Below are 23,043 nucleotides of genomic sequence, written 5' to 3'. Positions count from 1 at the left end.
CTGAAAAACAAAAGACATTGTTTCACTATTAGTGTAATAAAAAAATGTCAGAAAACAAAGAGAGTGAAGCCCCATCTGACTTCCATAAGAAAGGGCTGCCACTGCGTTCCTGGCACTGAATTTTCCACCTCTGAATCCAGGGGTTGGAAAGGGCAAGACCCCTAAATGACGTCCACGCAGGCTCGAGACACAGAGCTTTTCCATGAGTTCGACTCCATTCACAAGTTAACTTATACTTTGGCCATGTGTGACTCACACCTATTCAAAGATATGTAACATCACACCATATCAGTATTATGTTGGAATAAATCAAGCTGTCTGAATTCATGTTTTGTGAAGCTTTGAAGTTTGGTGCGTAAATGACTTTGCAAATGATTTCACCTACAAAAGAGCTTTCTGTTCTTAAGTTTCGTAAGTGTGTTGATAAACACCGGGCAGTGCATCTCAAGTCTTGAAGATTGAAAGCAAGTGTTCACTAGCCTTTTTGCACTGTGCAATGGAATCAGGTAACAAAACTGACAATATAGGGGAACAATGTACTATGGAGGCATACATAGGTAAATGGACCGGGGTGAAATTGATGGTACATCTTCTGTGAGCACGTGCTTCACCTGGTTGACCTCAGTGGGAAATACCATCATGACCCGCACCATAAAGTGCCTCAATGCCTTGTCAGGGGTAATAAACGTGTACCAGTGTTTATTCAGCAGCCTAACCCCCAAAACAGACAAAAATATATTTTTCCACTGTTGTCAAAACCATTTTCTTTGCAGTGATTGTTCTAAAGTAAATATTCAATTTAAAGGAAAAGTAATTTAGGTTACTCCAGTATTGTAACTTTCATAGATTCACATGCTTGAATCCTGCACTCGTGCTTGAGAAAATCTGAGGGATGGAAGCTCCTCTCAGGAGGGTTCTAGAGGGAGGGGAAGCCTGATTGGCTGTGCCTTGCTTTGGTCCTCTTGCTCATAGTGATAAGGATAGGCTACTAAAGTAAAAGCCTTTAGGCCTTTTTTCATTGCAGTGGCTTATGTGTATAGCTGTTTTGATTTACCGGGGGCTCCCATCTCAATGACGGGGAAGGATTCAAGCATGTGAATCTATGAAAGATTCCAATACTGGAGAACTACAGTTACAGGTAAGTAACTTATTTTCTTATTTAGTGTCTTCCTATTGACAGTTTGTCCAACGGCCTTAACAGCCTTATGTTAGACTGTTTTAAACATAGAAGGTATTGCACTCTCACTTACACTCACACCTCAATGTCATCTGTCACATCGCATTACCTCTCACACTCAGAATTCTGTCTGGTTTACAGAACTATTATTAGATTAAAAATAAGAATAATATATTCAAATGTTTTAATAAGCACATCCCTGCACACAGTTGGGGGTCATTTACCTTCTCCTTACTGAATACTATGACGTTGTAGGAGTAGTCAATCCTGCCAACATCACAGTACCTTGAGAAACGTTTAAAATCTTGAACTACATCAGATTATTTTGTAACCCTGCATTCTAGGGCACTGGAAACATGTTGCTTTAAGCATGCTCCCTGTGGTAAATACCTTGGTTTAAGTCAGTTCTGATGCTGTAACAGACATCACTTTGTATTCTAGGAAATTTTTATGTTAACTTTGTAACTATCGGCTAAAACCCCAACAGTAAAATGCAGTTAAGTAAAAAGCCAGGATAAGCTGACGGTATCAAAGATAATCAGTAGCGGCTGTTGTCAAGGCAGAGTGGCGGGGCGGGTGGGGTGAGGTGGATGATACGAACACAAAAACACAACAATCGGACAAGCACAAAAAATAAATAAAATAACTTACTTGCTGTCTGCTGAATTGACAGTCTTCTGCTCCTCTCCACTGCAGCACAGGCTCCCAAACTCCGCTGCTGCCAATCCAGATGCTGCTCTCTTGCTGCTGGCAGCATGCAAGCAGCATCAAGATTGGCCTGAGCGCCCTGGCTTTGCACTCCCAGAGAGACTGGGAGCCTGTGCCTGCTGTCTCCAACCCGACAATGCAGCTTAGGCTGGAGACAGCTCAGTAAGCATGTCGGTATGGCCGTCCTGAGATGACTGGCCAAACCCACATGCGCAATGATAGCAGTGCACACCACTCATTCCCCATCCCTAGCACTGTGATGACCCCACCCCCAAGACTCGGCTTGGCCCTTAGAACTTGAAAAATAAAACAATAATAAACCTGTTTTATTATCGTTTTATTTTTAAACTTTTGAGGCTTCTGGCAGGTGGGGAGCACACACTGCAGCTGAAAATAACAATGGGACATCTTGTAGCTGTGATTTCTTTTTTGTATGTGGTAAGCCTTGTGTCATATTGTCACCACTATCCCATATGCATGGTGACAGCACTTTTTCACAGGTACCTGTAACTAAACTTTGCCCTAAATGTTTAAATCTTAGATTTTTTGTCAAGTGACCTGCTCTCAATACTGACTTGTTACAAAAGGTGGCTGATGTACAGGGCCTTAGCTTCATGACGGGTGTGTGGGGTGTTACACCCCCCTAACAAATGTATCTTGTATCTTGTGCTAAATAGTTGGGTACAGGGGCTTTCAGTCGGGAATGGTGAGGTGTCATGTTGGATTTTTACACACACAAAAACGCACACACAGTCTCTCCCTCAATTGGCCAATATTCTTATGAATTTTGCCTATCATTGAAAGACTGAAAAACTGCCAAAAGATCCAATGTGACTTTACTACTCTCAGATTCGCTACAGTGTGTTAACTAATTACATTAGATCTAAACTTGTTTCTAAACCCTGCACCTTTAATCCATCATACAAAACTTGAAGGAAACGAAAGGAAGAAGAAGCAATACTTCAGTGACATCCTTAAAAAACAAAACTGAAGCAGACCAGTCAAATAAAATAAAATCAATCTTTATTCAGATATTACTCCATAAAAGATGTACAGTTTCTTTACAATAAAATATATCTGCACATTAATAATAAATAAATAAGAACCTTCATTTTAACGAGTTTAACCATAATTCAATCTTAACCATAATTCAATCTCGTAACAGAGGATTTCTAGGTGCGTGGACGTTTTCCTTTGTTCTATAGCTCATAGTATAAATTTTGTCACTGCATAACATATCTCTTCAGTGTCCAATGTACGTAAATAATTAATGCTTCTTTACAATAAAACTATTTGTTTGTAATAAATAGAGGTTTTAAATAGCATTTCCTGATATCGTGGTATAGTTTGCAAGAAATATTAAAGTGCGCCGTGGATTGTCAATTCGTCCGGCACAGGGACACTTCGGTAGATTTTTACTCCATATCCCCATATTTGGAAAAGCTACTACGTAGTGCAATGTCCTAAAATGCATTCGGGTTAAATAAAATCTTTCTTGAATAATTGGTACTATTAACAGATAATTTTGAATAGTCTCTTTAGCTTCAATCATGTAATGCACTACTGTTGATTTCTTACATTCTGTACCAAATCTATCCCTTTCTCTCTGCCCCATTAGTTGCTATTTCCGTTCTTCTTTGCTGAATTGCAGGATGGTAAATGGGTCATCTAAATCCAGATTGAGATTTATGATTTTCAGCAATTGTTTTAGATGCATAAACCATGGGATTCTATCCCAATGTTCTAGTGTTAAGCAACCTTTAATAATCTCTTTTGTAAATCATGTCCCTTCTTTAGACCAGATGCCGTTCCATGCTAATAAGGCACTAGTATATATTAGGTCTTCTACATAATGACAACCTAGTTCCCTCTGTACCATGTATGTAGAGGTGGTATTAGGGACAGCAAGTAGTCTGCAGAGGAATTTTTTCTCTAATACTTGCAACAACTGGATCTCAGGCATTAAACCCCATAGGGCAGAACCATACATAATACTATTAATTGTTTTACTTCTATAAATTTGTAACATTTCCCTAAGGGGTTTATTGCCAATTTTCCTTGAGAATCTAAAAACGGCCTCTGTTGATCTTATATATTTCATCTTAGTTATTTCTAAATATTGCTTCCAGTGGCCCTTATTAGAGAACTGTACACCCAGATATGTAAAACTATTTACTTCCTCACATTTATGGCCCTTAATAAAAAAAAAATTATTTCTGGCCTTGCTCAGGCCACATGTCATTAGAACTGTTTTACTCAAGTTCAGGCACATATCTCTACCCTCCATAAACTCAACAAAGCCCTCAATCAACCGCTGTAGCCCGTTTGCGGTTCTTGACAGTAGGACTGCATCATCTGCATTTAGAAGGACAGGGACCGGGCATTTCCCGATTTTAGGTGTATCAATTGCCATGTGTTTTAGATAGGCATCTACCCCAAAGATATAAAGGGAAAATAGGAGGGGAGCTAAAATGCAACCCTGTCCGATGCCTCTCCCAATCCTGAGGCCTGGGGTACATTCGCCATGCCTCCAGTACCGCACTTGCGCTGTTAAATGATTATACAATTGTGCCAGAAAACTGATTATATCTGGGGGCGCACCAAAGTCTGTTAAAACTTTCCACAGCTTTGCATGGTTCACCAAATCAAAAGCACTGCTAAGATCTGCAAAGCAGAGAAATACATTGCTCTTTTTTGCTTATGTGTATTTGCTTACTGTTAAGTTGAGATTTATACACTGTTCCAGAGTGCCAACCTCAGGTCTAAAACCCAATTGAGCCTCTGTAAGTATTTGATTATCAATTGCCCAGGCCTCTAATCTTTCTGAGAGTATTCTCCCTAATAGTTTGATCGAGGAGTCTAAAAGGGAGATAGGTCGATAACATTTAGGGTTACCCCTGTTTCCCTTTTTAAATGTGGGAACAATTATGCTTTCTGTCCATGAAGTTAAAATATATCCCTTTGTCACACTCAAAAAGACTTGGGTCAAAATAGGGGATCATAATTCCATAGAAATCAGATACGCATCTACTGGCACCCCGTCAGGACCCGGTGCCTTCCCTTTCAAGCATCTTCCAAGGGCAGATCTTACTTCCTCTAAACTAATCATGTTCAGAATGGATGGCTTGATCCCAATTATTCCAGCATTCAGTGAGTGCATAACCAAATGATCTGGATGAAATATTGTATCAAAATGGGAGAGCCAGTCCTCTGATGGAACATGTGCGGTAATTTCAAGTACATCTGTATTTTTTTTCGGAATGACTGGTTAATTGTTTTCCAAAATAAGGTACTATCTTTCAGGGCCGTTGTTTGCTCAAGATTTTCCCATGCCCTTGCTCTCAATTGCGCCTTTCTCATCTCCAATGCATGTTTATAACTAGAGCGTTTGATAGAAACTTCTACCCTTTTTCTTGGTCGGGCCTGTAAGGCTTGCTTGAATTCCTGGCTTGCTTGTGAGCAATCCGATCGAACCAGCCCTGTTTTACCCCTTTTTCATTCCAGATGTCAATTTTAAAATCTCTGAAATGGCATTGCTAAGTTTGTTAAAGGTTACTAAGATCTGGACACTGGTTAATTTCTGTGCATGTTAGAATTTCTTGTTTGTACCCAGTCACGATTTTCTTCATCAAATCTATCTCATATATACCAGTCCATTTCATAGCAATTTAGTGCAAGGGTTAGGGCCACAACCTTTTTTGCATCATCAAATTTATTATTGTAAATTATTAATTAGCGCTTTTCCTATAGTACTATTTATCCGAACGAATAGAAACTAGTCCATGGTTAAGCACACTTTCAAAATGCCTAACCACAAAATGACTGAAGAGCAACACAGGAACTCTAAAACACAGGAGAAAATGCTGTGCATGAACTGTCGGATTGCAAGACACATTAAATTTGGTCCATTGAATATTGAGAGTCTCATTGTGAAAATGCGCATTGTATATGTTTGTTGTTGCCCTATTACAAGAGGTATCAATATATGCTGCGGATTTCAATTAAGTTCTAGTGCGTGTGATAACATGTGTTCCAGGTTGATACACCGAACATAGTTTCATATTTGAGTATCAATATATTTATGTACTTTAATGCTATAAGCAAATAAGCTTGTTTTAGAGCATGTAGGAACGAGTATCTGCATACTTTTGAGGACCTTCTGTATTGAACTCCACACAGAGGAATGCTCCCAACCTCTTCTCAGTACATAAACCCATTGATGATGCATGGGAGCCTCTTCCACTGTCTGGACTTCACAGGAGTTTTAGTTTAGGCTTCCAAGTGAGTAGCTGGCAGTCCTGCCCCAAATCTCTCCTCTTTTCCAAACATGGACCCCCATTTCTTTTCTAAGAAAGGAAGCACGTCAAGCTAGGACCTCCAGTCAGCTAGTCTATCACAAGAGAGTGAAAAGTACAGCAGCAAATGTCACCAAAGGATTAGGACTGGAAGTGTGTCTCCCACATGAGAGAGGCAGTATAGGAAGTGTTTGATGTGGCATGGCTCAATTCATGACATCTTTTAGGGGAGGAGTTTCTTTAATCATATTTTTAAGATCCGGTAGCAAGGTCTCTGCCTTAAGGATGTGAACACGCCTCATTTATTAAGTATTGTTGTAAAGAAGACAGACTGCATTAACCTAAATTAATATGAAGTTATTTCTAAAATAAGCAGAATTCACTAATTAACAGAAAATGAATAAACGAATGAAAGAAATCATATATGAAAACAAATAATAGACATGTTATGTTATGTGAATTTGAAGAGTTTGGCTAATCACCCGTGAGGGTATCCAGGCACTGACTAGGGCATGCCTGAGGGGGGAGGAGAAGGTCATGCCTGTTTCGTCGGGAAGAACCAGGTCTTGAGGTTCCTTCAAATGTCCATGTGGGAGGGGGAGGTTCTGAGGTGTTGCGGGAGGTCGTTCCAAGACTTGGCTGCGAGGTAGAAGGAGCATCCTCTGCTTCTGGCCTTGATGCAAGGGAGGTGTGCTCTTGCCTGGAACGCAGATCGAAGGTGTCTGGTGGGTGGGTAGAAGTTGAGGTGATGGTTGAGATACGCTGGGCCAGTGTTGTGGATAGCTTTGTAGGCCTGAGTGAGTAGCTTGAACTTACATCTTTCCTGGACTAGGAGCCAGTGGAGATTGTTGAGGTATGGAGAGATGTAGTTATTTAGCAGGATGAGTCTGATGGTGGTGCTCTGGGTGCTTTAGAGTCAGTATAGAAACTGGACTGGGATTCCGAAGTGGAGGGTGTTTCTCTAGTCAAGTCTGCTTGTAATGAGAACTTGGGTGACTGTTTATCTATTGTTAAGTGGGATTCACTTGAAAATCTTGCATAGCATTCACAGGATGTGGAAACATGATGAGGCGACGGCGTTGAGCTGTCTGCTTATGGACAGGTTGGTGTTCAGGATGATCCTGATGTTCTTGGCATGGTCTATAGGTGTGGGTGGGGTGCCAAATTCAGAGAGCCACCAAGAGGCATCCCAAAGGGACTGGTTGTTGCTGAAGATAAGGACTTTGGTTGTGCATGTGTTGAGCTCGAGGCAGTTGTTTTCATCCATACAACAACATTGCTCATGCAGCTGGCGAAGTTTGCTTTGGTGGTGCTGGTAGAGTCGTTAAGGGAGAGGTTAGCTGTGTGTCATCGGTGTAGGCCTCTATGTTGACGCTTTGGGCTCTGACGATGTCCGCAAGGGGCATCAGGTTGACTTTGAACAGTGATGGGCTGAGCGACGATCCTGGAGGGACTCTGCAGATGAGTTTCTTGGGTTCTGAGGTGTAGGAGGGAAGTCTAACTCTTTGAGTTCTGTCCTTTAGAAAGGAGGATATCCACTTGATGGCCGGTCCGCAGATACCTAAGTGCTGAAGATTTCTGATGAGTGAGTTTGGGAGACCGTATCAAAAGCTGCAGCGAGGAGGATGAGTGTCGTAATTTCTCCTGGGTTGAGGATGCTTCTGATGTCATTGGTGGCCGCAGTCATCGCTGTTTCTGTGCTGTGGGTGCAATAAAGCCAGATTGGGAGCTGTCTAGGAGTTGATGGAGTTTTGGATGGTCTGCCAGTTGGGTATTGATGGCTTTCGCAATTACTTTAGCTGGAAAAGGCAGGAGCAAGATGGGTCTGTAGCTACTGGGGGTGCTGGGTCTGCTGTTTGTTTCTTCAGTAGGAGCATTGACTTCTGCATTTTTCCAGCAAGACTGGAAGGTGGCGGTGGTTATGGAGGTGTTGATGATAGCGGTGAGCGCGGGAAGATGATGGTTCTTCCAAGGTTGTATGTGAAGTGGGAGAATGGGTCTGAGGGGGGCTTCTCAGTGGATGGTATTTATCAGGTTGGTGGTCTTCATTCGAGAGGGGCTTCCAGTTGTTTAGCTGCTGTTTAGCAATGGCGAGGTGTCCTGCTGGGGTTTCATAACGGTAAGCTGTGGGTCAAATGTGTTCTAGATCTAGGCAATCTTCTGTTTGAAGACGTTTGAGAGGTTGTTGCAGAGTTGCTGGGATGGGACAATGTCATTGTTGGCAGCTGCAAGGTTGGCAAAATCCTTAGAGAAATGTCTTGCTGGTATGTTTACAGTATTATAAATGTAACAAGCTTATGATAGTATGCTAAACAAAGGTGATGCCTACAACAAGAATGCCTTTTTGGAACTGTATTGGTGTTTAAGACATATTCAACCAATTCTTCCCTTATCATTCTCGCATTCAGGTGGATTTTGATGATGGAAACTGTCCAACATTCTTTAATCAAGTTAAAGGAATCTACAATGTTTACCAGGCTGTCAACAACAAGTTTCCTGGTAAGACAATACATCTTAACTGGGCCTAGGAAGGCTTTAATTTTTTGAGGTAACTTATTTGATATGGTAACCATTTTTTTTATTTTTTTTATCTAGATATACCACCAATATCAAAAGCACCTGTATTAATGCTTAGACCACGGGCATGGAATATGGTTGAGCACAATATGATGGTATGTGTCTCTTTATTATAAAGCTTATCACACACATATTCCATGCTGTGTGTGTGTGTGTGTGTGTGTGCATGTGTGTGTGCCTGTGTGTGTGTGTGTGTGTGTGTGTGTGTGCATGATGTGTCTGATCTACTAAGAAGTCATAAAAATCTCTAGAACTGTGGTTCTTAACCTGTGGTCTGCAGACCACCTACTCAGGGGGTCTGGGAATGTTTAGAAAATTGAATTATATTAGTAGAATATTAAGGTATATGTACCTCAAAAGTGCAACCTGTAAAATTAAACATTTTACAATGCCCTGTAAATGTTTTGGATTTTGAAATTGGAGGCTAATAATTAAGTTGGTAACTTGATTCACGGGAGAAGTGCAAGTACAGCAAACTGAATCTGGTATGGGTGATTGGTGGCCTCAATTGAAACACGTATAGTTTAAGGGAAAAAGACGAAGCAATATGTTAGAGTCTAGCCTATCACTACATCTTTTAGAAAAGAAACACATTTTGAAAAGCTCCAAGTTTTCTATTAAAATTAAAATGTTGACTTTAGTATTTGTGAAAATGTTTCATACATTGTATATTTGTTTGATGTATACTGTATTTAGGGTATCGTTTTGATGCTTAAATCATAGAAATGTCTTAATCCTGGGTCTTCAGCTTCCAGTTGTGCTTCTAATGGGATTACCAGAAGTTAAAAGGTTGAGAACTGCTGCTCTAGAACGAAATGAATAAGCCTATCCATTGCAAAGATTAATGACTCCTAGTCCAATATGCAGAACTACTTCAGCAACGTATAGGTTCCTTACAAGTTTTAGAACCTGTCCTATTCATGAGTGTAGGCTTTGCACATACATTTTTGATATACCTAACTATAGTTATTCACCTTGTAGCCATTACAGAGAATATGCATACGTAGAGTTATGAAACTAGAAAATTTAAAACATATATATTTTTTACTTTTTCTTTTTAGTTGAAAATCGCATTATTTACGAAAGGTCTTTTTTCCCTACACCTACTTGAAACTGGGGGCTACAGCTGTACTATACCACCTACTTTTAGAAAATGTATGTATAAGCATGCATGTAAAAGACATCCAAATAGTTGTGCATACTCTCAAAGTAACAACGTTGTGAAAGTTCCCCTCCTTTTCTTACATTTTTCCAGCCATTTCCCTGACATGTAAACTAGTACTCACTGAAATGCCACTTACAAATGTGGAAAATCCGGATTTTTACAGAATCAGTACTGTGTGGACATCCAATTACTCTTTCATAAAGGTTGCCCTTTATGGGCAGACTTTTCCACAGACTAAGGCCATCATTACGACCCTGGCGGTCTACTGACCGCTTGACTTCGTAGGTCGGCCTTTTCCGTGCGAAGTCGTAATGGGGGGGGGTGGGGGGGGGGAACTAAGTGACGGCTATGGCGGAACGCAGGACATATATTCTGGTTTACTGAAGTTATACGCTTGCTGTCTGCAGTTTATGGGCCCACCTCACAAAGCCTTTTCTATACATTCATCGGGTTTATATGTGTAAAAGTCTAAAACTCAGCATCCAAGATTGACGGTTGATTCACAAAGTCAGACTTACATATAAATATGTTGTTTTCGAATGCAGACAGTTCTCTGAGCCTACAGAATTTATGCCCATAGGTGACAATCCTGTGAGACCGCATACACATTCTGTACCAGCAATGGAGTATTGAGGGCCATATTTATACTCTGGTTGCGCCGAATTTGCGTCGTTTTTTTCGACGCAAATTCGACGCAGAACTAACGCCAACTAACGCCATATTTATACTCTGGCGTTAGACGCTTCGGGCGCCAAAGTGCCCGGAGTGTGCGTCATTTTTTATCGTGAACCCCTTCCTTGCGTTAATGATATGCAAGGGAGGCGTTCCCGTCTTAAAAAATTACTCCCAGGCCTTTACGTGGTATTTATACTCCCGGGCAAAAGAGACGCCCGGGAGTGGGCGTGGCCAAAAACGGCGCATTTGCGCCGCTTTTTAACGCCTGGGTCAGGGATGGCGTTAAGGGACAAGTGGGCTCAAAATGAGCCCAGAGTGCCCTCCCCTGCCCCCAGGGACCCCCCCTGCCACCCTTGCCCACCCCAGGAGGACACCCAAGGACGGAGGGACCCATCCCATGGACATTAAGGTAAGTTCAGGTAAGTATTTTTTTTTTTTTTTTTGTGGCATAGGGGGGCCTGATTTGTGCCCCCCTACATGCCACTATGCCCAATGACCATGCCCAGGGGACAGAAGTCCCCTGGGCATGGCCATTGGGCAAGGGGGCATGACTCCTATCTTTACAATGATAGGAGTCATGTTGATGGGGGATGGGCGTCGAAAAAAAATGGCGCAAGTCGGGTTACGACGATTTTTTCGACGCAACCTGACTTGCCCCATTTTAAGACGCCCTAACGTCATTTTTTCCCAACGCCGGCGCTGCCTGGTCTACGTGGTTTTTTTCCACGCACACCAGGCAGCGCCGGTCTGCTTGCGCCGGCTAACGCCATTCCATAAATACGGCGCCCGCATGGCGCTTCAGAATGGCGTTAGACGGCGCTAAATTTTTTGACGCTAAACTGCGTTAGCGCAGTTTAGCGTCAAAAAGTATAAATATGGGCCTAAAAGTGCTAAAGGGGACATTCAGTGAATGATGTCACAATATATCTCTAAACTCAAGCAGACATCACCTGACAAAGGAACATTCTGGAACACTTATTGTTGGTGATTACAATATTCGGCAAAGAGAACAGTTTTTTCTCTAAATTGGAAGGGACCTTTAATTGCGACAGAGGTCTGTGGTCATTTTTTTGCTGGAACAGCCCCAGTGTAATTGTGCTTAAACTGTTAATATTCATCGGCAATGTCCTTTATTCAGGGACTTTAGCCTTCCTTTCCAGTTAGTGCTTAGACTCTGAGGATATTGTAATCGGAGTCTTCTATTTATAAGAAGTAAAAACATTTGTTTCATTGTATCATACATATTCTTGGATGTATTATTCAAGGAAAACATTATAAGAATCCTGCATTGATATAATTTGTTGCTCGCTACCCCCTTAGACGCCATCGCAATGGATACTTTCCTCTCCACATTATAGGAATACTTCTCTCGTGGACTTACTTTATTCCATTTTTTCATGTTACTTTGAAAAAGCTCCGAAGCATAACACCATATGCCGGTTGATTATCCAAAATACCACGCAGTTTGTGATAGTGAAGAAGACAAATCTGTAAATGAATAAATGCAAAGCATGATGTGCACCTGTTCTATCATGAGAGCACCGTGTATGTTGTGAAAGCGGTTTGCTGTTATGTACTACTAACACGGTGGTAGAACTGGGTGCAGAAACTGCTAAGGGAAAACAACGCTACCTCTCAATAACAGCACTTACCTAGCGATACCTGTGCCCAAGTGCTATGTCTTGCCTTTACAGATTACATGTGAAAAACCCAGGTGCAGACACAATCCGCTTTTATTTTGTGTGCGTTTGCCTCCTTGCATCATGAGATACAAAAGCGGCTTATGTATGTTACTTGTTTTCACACATTTGATATACATGACCGTAAATTTAATTTTCCTGTTAGCAAACCAATAAAAAAGCCGATATTTTTTCTTCATACGCTTAATTATTTTTTTTTAAGGTAAGGTAATGCTTTATTGTTCAGTTAATCAAAACTTAAATTATTAACAATATAAAATCTCAAAATAAAACAGCTAATAAATACCATCATTACATATAAAACGAACGTTTTCAATCATTTATAATACAAACTCTTGGCTTACTTAAATTCATAATCCTTGCTTTTAGGAATATACTAATTGATACCATTCAGGGCTATGGTGCCAAGATCACTAAATATTTATGTTATTTTTAAAGCACATCGTTGACCTCGCCAGAGAATCCTAGTGCTACAGAAGCTATTGTGCACTAAACAGGATTAAAGGACCCATTGTGGTTGAGTCCTAAGTAGAAAATAGCCACGTTTTCTGCATTTTTCAAAAGTTTAGGAGGGTAGGTTTTGAATGTTCAAGGGATCAACTTCCATATTAGGTCTTCTTGAACACTAAATTCTCTTCTTCCTCAAGTTTTGGGTTTAGGTTTTGGTACGTCAGGGAGCATCTCAGATACCCGTTGCAGATTCTTTTCGAGGAGAATATGCATGCCCGCTCAAAGAAGAATACTTTTTCTTTGTAGTAACCAATGAAGCAGTTGTGTTGTATGATAATTTCAGGTAGATTAGATTGCTGAATTCAGTCCTAGATATGGGAAAGATAGGAACTGAGGAATTTTTCTCAATACTTGAAGATCATAAAAGCTAATCGTGGTGGGATTCACCATCTGCTACATCAGCAAGGACTAGAATCGGTCAGAGTCCTTAAATTCCTAACTACCTGTACCAGGCGAGGACCCTTGCAGGTCACAATGAAATATTAATAAAATTGTAACCTTTTTATGTGACATTAATCTCTGTTTTTGATGGGTTAAGCTTTAGAAAATGTCAGCACGTTCAGTCCCGAACTGATCTAATATGAGGGATATGTATTCTGACATCTCAGACTCCTTTCCACGAAAGATGAAGCTGATCAATGTATCACAAGCATGCACACAAAATGTCAGTTGGAACTGACAAGCAATATAGCCAGAGGCTGAAAATAAAGAATAAATAGCAAATGAGACAACACATGAGTTAATGTGTAACGGACAAAGGCACAAGTTCTACTGTTTGAGTTCTGTATTTGAGAAAAGATGCAGTCCATTTCAAAGCTGTATGCTGTACCACCAATTGAGTTATCTAACAGACATTGAATCGGCAGTTAGTAGTTGACGGTGTCGATTAAGCTGACAAACTGAGTAAAATGTATATATATTTAATGTAAGTAAATGTGGAATTAGGAATAGTAAATCTATTCTCACCTATATGTACTTACTGTCACAATATACTGGTAGCTGATATTGTGAAGTTGTATTTTTGCGGATTTATAGAACTTACAGGGAGTTCCTCCCTTTCCTTATGACATGAGTATCAAACACCATTATTTTCTCAATCGACTCAACATTGGCTCAATTTGTTTTCCAACTTCTCATGAAAAATAATCTCAGATTGTTAAATAAAATGTCAACAGTAGTTGGCTTGACCTTTTAGCACACCAGAGTAAAATGTTCTCTAGCCCCACGCCACCCACCCATCCCATACTGGCAGAATCTTCTTCTTATCTGTACAGATATAAAGAAGAGCTCCTTTTACCTGTTTATTTGTGTGCCATTTGTAGTGCCACTAAAATGTCAAACTTGCCTCATCATCAGAGGAATCATGCCCTTTGGGGGCACTGTCTGTCACCCTGTCCCTATGATCTGCAATTGCTGTCTTCCCAAAGACAGGGGATTTTCTGAGGCACTATCTATCCCTTATCTCTCACGGAAATGGGAACGGGTCTATGTACCACGATTTTGCCTCTCATAATTAGATGTAGAGATTTCCAAACCAATGACCTGGCCCTTGTAGAGACCATGGGCACTAAGAGCCTATGTCTGATTCCCAATCACAAATTATGCTTTGTGCATGGGGTTTAGAAATCAGAAGCACCTCAACAAATCAAATTCTTGTAATTGCCTGGTTAATGCACTAAAGTGACATCACATCAAGGGTACACACACTGCCTAGTATACAGATTTAGGATTCCCAGATAATAGCCACGTACAAAAGAACATAGTAAAAAGAACACCAATACCTTGTCATTTAATGGTGCATGCGCTTTATTAAGGAAGCAATAGACTGTGTGAGAATGCAAGTACTAGTGTGTAGGCTACGTCACAAATGATGCTGTTTCCAGAGCTTGAAAATAGGGTCCAGGGAGACCATTACTGAGAGTGCTGCAGATGATCTAATGTGTTATAATGTTCACTCGTTGGCAGGTAAATGGGCGGGAGATTCCAGGACCACTCTTTGATTTTGGCTTGCTGGTGTACCACACTGGGAAAACTTTGTTTGAGAATGAAAGCGGCCCTTTCTTCTATCTATCCAAGGTGAGTAAGTAAATGTCAAAACTGATATCACGTACAATACAAAGCAATCCACCTCTTGGGACAGACAGACGTTTGCAGGTAGCTAATTTTCCTGTCCAATCAGTGCATAAAGGTGCACGTTTTGTAATATTATGTTCCAGATTTTGAGAGATCTCTTGACGCCTGTGCCCTCACAACAAAGATGATATTGCTGTAGGTGTGTTGATCTTCATTCCATTAATGACCTGAGGAAGAACCTACAAATGGAATGCTGGCATGAGGGAGAGATTCCTCATCTCTGGCTTTGATTTCCCTAGACTTGCAGTGCCCTTTATCTTCAGCACGTCTATAGCGGATAACAGAATAAGGTATGAACTTGCAGGCCAAACATCAGAGACCTCCAACTAGAGAAGGCCAGATGGCCTTAAACTTGGTCAACTTTGCACTGTTATTTTCTTTTTAAAAAAATTGTGAGCTATACAGGCACAGAATCGAGTTATATAAATATATATCGCACAATAACCAGTTGCATGGATCAGAACGTACAATTACTTCAAGAGCCCACGCAGGGACCCGAGCATTGCAGGAAGCAAAGCACATAACTAACAGCTCAGGCGTAGCCTTAGTGGGAAGCAGGTAAGCACTGACATGAAGAATAGCACCTTGTCCATCCCATGCGTTTACCACACAGTAAATGGCAATCGATCACCATTGAGTCATACATTATTGAGAGTAAGCAGGTAGACTCTCAATGTCGCCCAGACATCTTTAGAGCGTGCTGCCTGGGGGAAGGTAGTGGCATAGGTCTAGGACCACTCCTCGCACAGAATCTTATCCGTTAGCCAGTCTTGAAACCGAGGTGCTCTGTGGGTCCCCCACCATAGCAACCCTTCGTTTACCTGGCAGGATAGCCATGGCGTTCAATTTGCAATATTCCTTCGGGACGTTTTTCACAAAGCCAAGTAACATCTTGGTGGTGGTGAACTCGAATTTGTGCACTGTCATTTCTCCCATGGTTTTAATTATTTGGACACAGAATGTGGCCACACTGGAGCAGCGCAATGCCAGGTGCAGATAGTCTGCCCATTGGCCACCACATCATTGGCATCTAGTGTCACTTATAGGCGTGTACCTGGCATTATATTGTCGTGTAAAGTAGATCCTGTTCAGAAATTTGTGATGAGTATGTCTATAACGACCATTAGGAGACACATCGTTTGTTTGCTGAAAGCAGTATTTCCATATCTCACCTGTGACGTCTACACCCAAATCTGCCACCCACAGTTCTTGTGCACGGGTAACTGTTGCCTTGATTATCCCTGTTACTGCAGTGTAGAGTGTAGTGATTAATTTGATTGTTTGGAGAGCGGATAACAGGATGGAAAGTACGCGCCATTCTGTCAGTTCAACAAGGAACAATAGTCAGAAACAACGTGCAGCATGATGAATCTTACCATAGGTGAGTGTATCCATTAAATTATTAGTGGGGTCCCCTAAGTATTCCTGGAACAATTTTAATTTATTATTACTGAATAGGTCTTAAAGCATAACTATATGCTTTTATGAAGGTGCAACCTAATCGTGGATTCCTGGTCTATTTGAGGCGGAGTGTAGTGTTTGATGGGAAGGAGCGGTGAGTACCTCACCTGGACAATACAAAGGGACACCAGTCAAAACTGTGCCCATCTCATCTATTTCACCATACTTACCTGGTGAGAGGATCTAGGAAGAGGGTATAGGACTTCCTGTCGCGGAAGTGGATGCACCCCGCCTTTCTCAATAAGGACATGTGGCGCATGCCTGCTGTTGTGAAGCCAGTGATGAATAAATTGCAACTGTGCTGCTAGATAATACCCTTCAAAGTGCAGTGCAGCAAATCTGCCCCATCGTATGGAAGTTGGAGCTTTTTCCAGCGTACTCTTGCTTGTTTTACTGCCTAAGTTAATTTTATCATGAGTGTATTGATTTGTGTAAAAAACGCTCTATTTAAAAGGATGTAGATGTTTTGAAACATATAGAGTAATTTTGGTAACCTCTGTTGACTTTTAGATAGGACTTAATAGTCTGTCTAATTTCCTCTTTGAACATCATGTCCAAGAGGATTGTCGGTTGGAGTCGCCACATATATACCTGACACCGGATTCTAGATATTGCTAGTGTTAGTGTCACTGGGGAGTTGTCAAAAAGTGTTCTGGGGAGTCGTCAAAAAGTGTTCTAGGGAGATGGTCTCTCCCTCAGCCATCCCATCACATCCCTGGAACCAAGCCAGACATCGATAATTCAGGAAAAGTGGGGGACCAAAGAGTGAAACTTGTACTCCCTCCTATCAGAACATCTCAGTCTCCACAGATCCACTGGGTCGTTTAGCTTCTTGCTATCCAGTAGCGCCGCCCGGGCACTCATCTCTCTTTTTTCTTTCCAGCCAGTACAGTTCTGCTTAACATTAATTACAAGATTATGGTCTCCTCCCCAAACAATTGTGCGGTTGTCTATATCTGCATGGTGTTGTAACACCGTGTGGAAGAAAGTCTGGGCTATTAATATTGGGGCTGTATGTGTTAATCAAGGTAATATTTCAGCAATTGCAGAGGTCCTGCTGAATAATAAAGTGGCCCTCCTGATCAGTAATGGTTCTGATGTGCTGAAAGTGCACCGATTTGTTAATAATGATAGCCACACCCATGGAAGAGGTGGAGTATGAGGAAAATATACATTATATGCAAGCCCCATGAGCGTGCAATGGGGCACTTTGCGAGCTGGGGGGAGATGTGTTTCTTCCAGCAAGAGAATGTCCACTGCATGTCTAGCCAATAGGCAGGGACCTCCTGTGTTTTCGAGCATTAATCAGCCCTCATACATTTCATGTGCCTAATTTTAAGTGGCGAGGCTGGGTGCCATCTACTATTTATAGCCATTTGGTGACGATTATATTCCTGTTGACTGAAACAAACTTGTTAGTTGTTGTGGCAAGAATCCTATCACAGTTTTCTACTTGAATCTTAAGTTACACCGTGCCTTCCACGACAGGCCCAATGACCCAAGTACAGCTTAACATAAATCCCATCCCTAACAACATAAATTGTGAAGCAGAATAAAAGCAGTAAAAGTTTTAACAGTGTGGTAAGTTGCATCTAGGCACACAGCCAGGGGGTGGCCAGAGCAGTCGACGTATCACTGTCATACCTGATAGCAGGAATAGGCATAGAAAAATAACATGAGAACATCAATAACACATGATCGTTAGAAAGCAAAAGGTGTTCTCAGAATAGGTCACGTTGCCTTGGCAACTGTTGTCCTCACCTGGACCAAGCGTGGGGTGGGGGCACCAGTCAATCAGGGAGCCCACTGTAAGGCCACCGTGGCTAGGGAGGTTCACAGCAGGCAGCGAGACTCTCATTCCACCTCCTCAAACAGTGATCTGTTATCAGTGTTTATCAGTGGTATTTCTCGGCGAGGACGGACCTTGGCTTGTCATGTAAATTTGAAGGAAAGTGAGTGTCCTTTAGGTCATTATACACTTGTGTTTTGCCTTTCCATATAAGAGGAGATGTGCTGGATATAGCATGGAATAGCGTATGCCTTGCTATTGGAGTTTTTTTGGACAGGGACACATTTTTTCTGGGCGTCCTGCACTGATTGGGTAAAGTCAGGGAAAAATGAAATGCCCATCCATTCATATTAAATTTCCTTCACCTCTCTGGCCAGTCTTAATAGTTGGTCTCTATTGCGATCGTCAAGAAATTTGGCTATCATGGACTGCTGGGGTGCCCCTGGTATTGGTCTGGGGACTCATGATCTGTGTGTCCTTCAAATTACAAACATCTTCGAGAAACTGTCCAAGCCAAAGAGGAACATTATCATTTTATCAATATATTCTTTGGTTCGGCCAATTCCTATAGTCTCTGATATCCTGGTAATACGGATGTTGCTCCTTCATGAGTGAGCTTCCAGGTCTTCATTTTTCAGTTTGTTGTGGTGGAGTTTCATTTGTAGTTCTTTTACTATACTGTATTGTTGTGAGTGGTCATCCTCCAAGGATGAAATCTGTTGTTCCGCTGTGGCAAGGTGGGTGTATTGTTTGTCCAAGTGGTCTTTCATATTAACCAATCTTTGTGTTGAGGCGTCAGTCTAAGAGTTTGTGGAGGTGAGACTGGATTTCATCTCCAGTAAGAGGGCCTTGACATCCACCGACGAAAGGGAGTCTCCAGAAGGCACAACCTCCATATGAAATGGGGTGGAAGTCTCAGGTTCCGGATGCCTGGTGCTGTTCCTGGTATTGGACTGTTTAATATCAGATTTACCCATAGTGTGTCGATGGGTGAGGTAGCAGGCATCTGGGCCCACAGGAATCAAGCCACTTCCAAAATGCAGTCAGCTCAGCCTGTCCCCATTCTAAAAGCAAATCGCCACTCGTGTACAGTATGAGACGTGCAGTACGAGGTCACCCGCTCTACCATCAAACTGTCTATCAAAAGTAGAGGAGAGCAGGCAACAAGGCACTTAAACTAGTGGGCCTGCACTCTTGGGCCCTCAAGAGGTGAGACCTTTGCTGTTAGGAGCAGCTGTGATTTACCTGCAGTCCCAGAGGCCAGTCATCCCTGAACCTATGGTACTGCAGCCTGCAATCCGTTTCTTCACACCCCCCAGCGGGCCCTCAAGGAGAGTCTGAGACTGCCCACCCTCCATTCACCGCTACAGAGTCACTGGGCAAACACAACCTCAGGTTGTCCTCCCATTGCTGATTTCTGTAGAAGAACATTGAGGCCTTATGATGTAGGGGCCACAGCTGCCTTCAACAGGCCGACACTGCAATCTACAATACCCTCTGCCCAGCGCCTGGCTCTCTGGGTGGAGCACAGGCCTCAGAGCCAGTGCTTGTCTCCTGGGCTGCCTCCGCCCACGCAGCAGATGAGCCATGTCCTCCTTCAACTGCGGCAGGGCCCACAAGTTAGCGTGCAGGCCGAGATGCAGGCTCATCTCCTCTGATGTGAGAGCACCTGGCCAGGCGCTGGGCTGTTTGCTACAAATATCAGGTAAGTTGGTGGCATTTATGGTAGTATGCTGTGTGGGGTAATGTCGCCCTGTTTTCTGTTTGGGTGATTATTGTGGATTGCTACTCCGGCCCACAGAGCTTGCTCAGAACGCCGCCTTCTTGATGGCCTGCTCGGCCATGCCCTCCCAACTTGGTAAACTTTTTAACAGGAACCAACTGATCTGGTGGAAAACTGGGGTGCATCTGCATTTAAACAAGAGCTTTCCCATTCTCAGTCAGCTGACCCTAATGAGCTCATAATTACTGCCCTATCTCGCTCCTCCCTTTTCCAACCAAAATCTTGGAAAAGACCATCAATCATCGAACTGTTAACGTGTCCCTTTATGACTAATTTATACACTTGGGGATTCATTTTAGGCCAATGAATCTTTTGACCCTGATTGAAGACACCTTAGGACGAGATAGCTAATCAACATGTCAATCAATATGTCAATTATGTCATTAATATATCATAACAATGCAATTCACCTTAGTCAAAGACATTTAATAAGACTCAGAACACCACCATGACCTTTCAGTCATGAATAACCACACCAATTTAGTATGAGTTTGTGATATTTATTCCCTATTGATTACAATTCTACTAGTAAGTTTATTAGTTTCAAAACCAAGAAACACATTAGCATAGTCACAATATGGCAACTCTGGTAAGATTTCATCAAAGCAAGAATCACGAATATTTGAACATAGCACGGTGTGAACATAGGTTATCCCTAGCAGAGCATCATTAGCGCATTATTCAACAAAGCATAGATTCAGTCATTTGTCTATTTGCGTCAGTTTAGTGAACTCCTGTCCTAACCTCGAATTAGCATTAGCAGGTTGGGCTTCATGCAAAACAATTTAGTAACACCAATTTGGAAAACATCTAGCTATGGTCTCTGTCAAAAGAAGCAGTTGGTACCTAGACAGGAAAAGCAAACAGACAATCAGAATTTCATTGTCAGATAGTTACCCTCTGTGTTGGGTCAGCACTCAGGTTCGGTCTTTGTCCTCAGGACATAAGTTGGTTCGCCATCAGCCAGGAACTTAGCTCAGGTAAAAGGGGCACTTCCCTCATAAGGAGGTAAAGTGTAAATGGGCAGTCTAAGGACAAGGATGGTTCTAACTAGAATTAGCAAGCCATTAAGCAAAGTGACAAAGTGTCTGGATCATAGCAAAACGCATCAGCATCTCCCTAACTATTCTCTCCTGTTCTCCAGTCTAATTTACTTCCTGGTGTCAAGGGTTTTTATCCAATTTTCGTTGTACATTCCCCTAAATTGTGGTTGGACAAGGGGTTGCACCCCATTATCTCCCTCCAATTGTCTTCACATTAGCTCATCGAATTTGTCACCCCATAACAGTTCTCACGTATTTTATTGGTTCTTATGATTGACGTCTTTAGGGGTAGAATGTCCGTTATGATTTCATCCTCTTGTGATTCTTTGCGCATCTTTGGTCAGTGGCTCCATTGTCTGTACCGGTTCAGGCGACCTTGTACCTGCTACTGGTCTACAGTGTTGCATTCAGCTAAAATGTTTCTACAAGCAAGTCGAATTTCATGAGAACGGATCTCCTACAGTTACATTCAGCTTCTAGTTTGGAGAAAAACAAGAGTTCATGCCCTTCAGCAAATCAGCACACTGCACGTTTGAAAAAACACATTTAATATCAGAGTCAGGCAGCTAGGCCTCAACTCATGCTAGCTAAGGCCTACTGATTTATTAGCAGAACTTTAGCATATAGGTTTTCAATATAAACGCAAAATCACATTTTAATAACACATTTCATGATTATTAGTCAGTTTCATTAGTCCCCGTGTATAATGGCGGCCACTCCCCGTGGGCACATTTCAAACGCACGTTTTAGCAAAACATATTAATACATTTTCTATGCAGCATTATTATACATTAGTTCCTAAACATTTCATGTTAATATTGATTATATAAGGTACGCTCTCTCAAACCCAATGGTCTTTATTGAAGACAACAGCCTGCTCAACCCATCCCAATGCAGCTTCTGGCCCAACCACAGTACAGAGACCGTCCTGATTGCAGCAACATCAAACACCTCCTCGACCTAGGAGGAACAGCGGCCCTCATCCTTCTCGACCTGTCAGTGTCCTTCGACACCGTCTACCACCACACCCTCATGACGAGACTCCACAGCATTGGTATCCAAGACAATGCACTCCACTGGATCGCCTCCTTCCTCTCCGGCCGAACACAGAGGATCCTCCCCCCACTTCATCTCTGCACCCAAAGACATCATCTGTGGCGTTCCCCAGGGCTCCTCCCTCAGCCCCACCCTCTTCAACACCTGCATGACTCCACTGACGACATCGCACACACCCACGGCTTTAACATCATCTCCTATGCTGATGACACCCAGCTCATCCTATCTCTCACTGACAACGCCTCCACCATACAAATGAACTTCCAAAACACCATGATCAAAGTCGCCGCATGGATGAGGACCAACTGCCACAAGCTAAATTCTAACAAGACATAGATCCTTATCTTCGGGAACAAGCCCTCTCACAGAGATAACACATGGTGGCCCACTACCCTAGGACCCCCTCCCACCCCATCAACCATGCACGAAACTTCGGCACAAAACTTCAGCATCATCCTGGACACTCAGCTGGCCATGAAACAATAAATCAACACCATTTCCTCTTCCTGCTTCCACATTCTCCTCATGCTCTGCATGTTCCTATTGATCCCCATTGCAACCAGGAAGTCAGTTACCCAGGCCCTCATCTCGAGCCTTCTCGACTTCAACAACGCACTCTATGCCGGAATCACAAAGCAGCTCTTGAACCGCCTCCAGACCATCCAGAATACGGCAGGAAGACTCATCCTCAACCCCCCCAGAAGAACCAGCATCTCTCCCCACCTCAGGGCCATCCACTGGCTCTCCATCCAGCAAAGGTGCCACTTCAAGCTCCTCACACACACCTACAAGGCCCTCTATGACCCTGGACCCACCTATATCAACAAACGCATCACATTCTACCAACCTACCAAAGAGCTCTGCTCAGCCAACCTCACCCGGGCCTACGTCCCCCACATCCGCCAGGAACGCCTCGGAGGCTGCACCTTCTCCCACCTCACCGCCAAGTCCTGGAACAACCTTCACCTGTG

At 42.5% G+C, this 23,043-nt stretch overlaps 1 protein-coding gene across 1 annotated transcript in view; it reads left to right on the top strand.

Annotated features, from left to right (window-relative positions):
* Positions 1 to 23,043, top strand: part of LOC138301776 (malate synthase-like) — a 215,917-nt gene that overhangs the window by 61,893 nt on the left and 130,981 nt on the right. Inside the window, exons 4-6 of the mRNA XM_069242281.1 lie at positions 8,589 to 8,679; positions 8,776 to 8,852; positions 14,773 to 14,883. Of these exons, the coding sequence (XP_069098382.1) occupies positions 8,589 to 8,679; positions 8,776 to 8,852; positions 14,773 to 14,883 (279 nt within the window). The remainder of the gene's footprint in view (positions 1 to 8,588; positions 8,680 to 8,775; positions 8,853 to 14,772; positions 14,884 to 23,043) is intronic.

The sequence above is a fragment of the Pleurodeles waltl genome, chromosome 1_2 (genome assembly GCF_031143425.1).
Source record: "Pleurodeles waltl isolate 20211129_DDA chromosome 1_2, aPleWal1.hap1.20221129, whole genome shotgun sequence".
NCBI classification, from domain to species: Eukaryota; Metazoa; Chordata; class Amphibia; order Caudata; family Salamandridae; genus Pleurodeles; species Pleurodeles waltl.
This window is presented reverse-complemented; position numbering and strand designations above follow the sequence as displayed.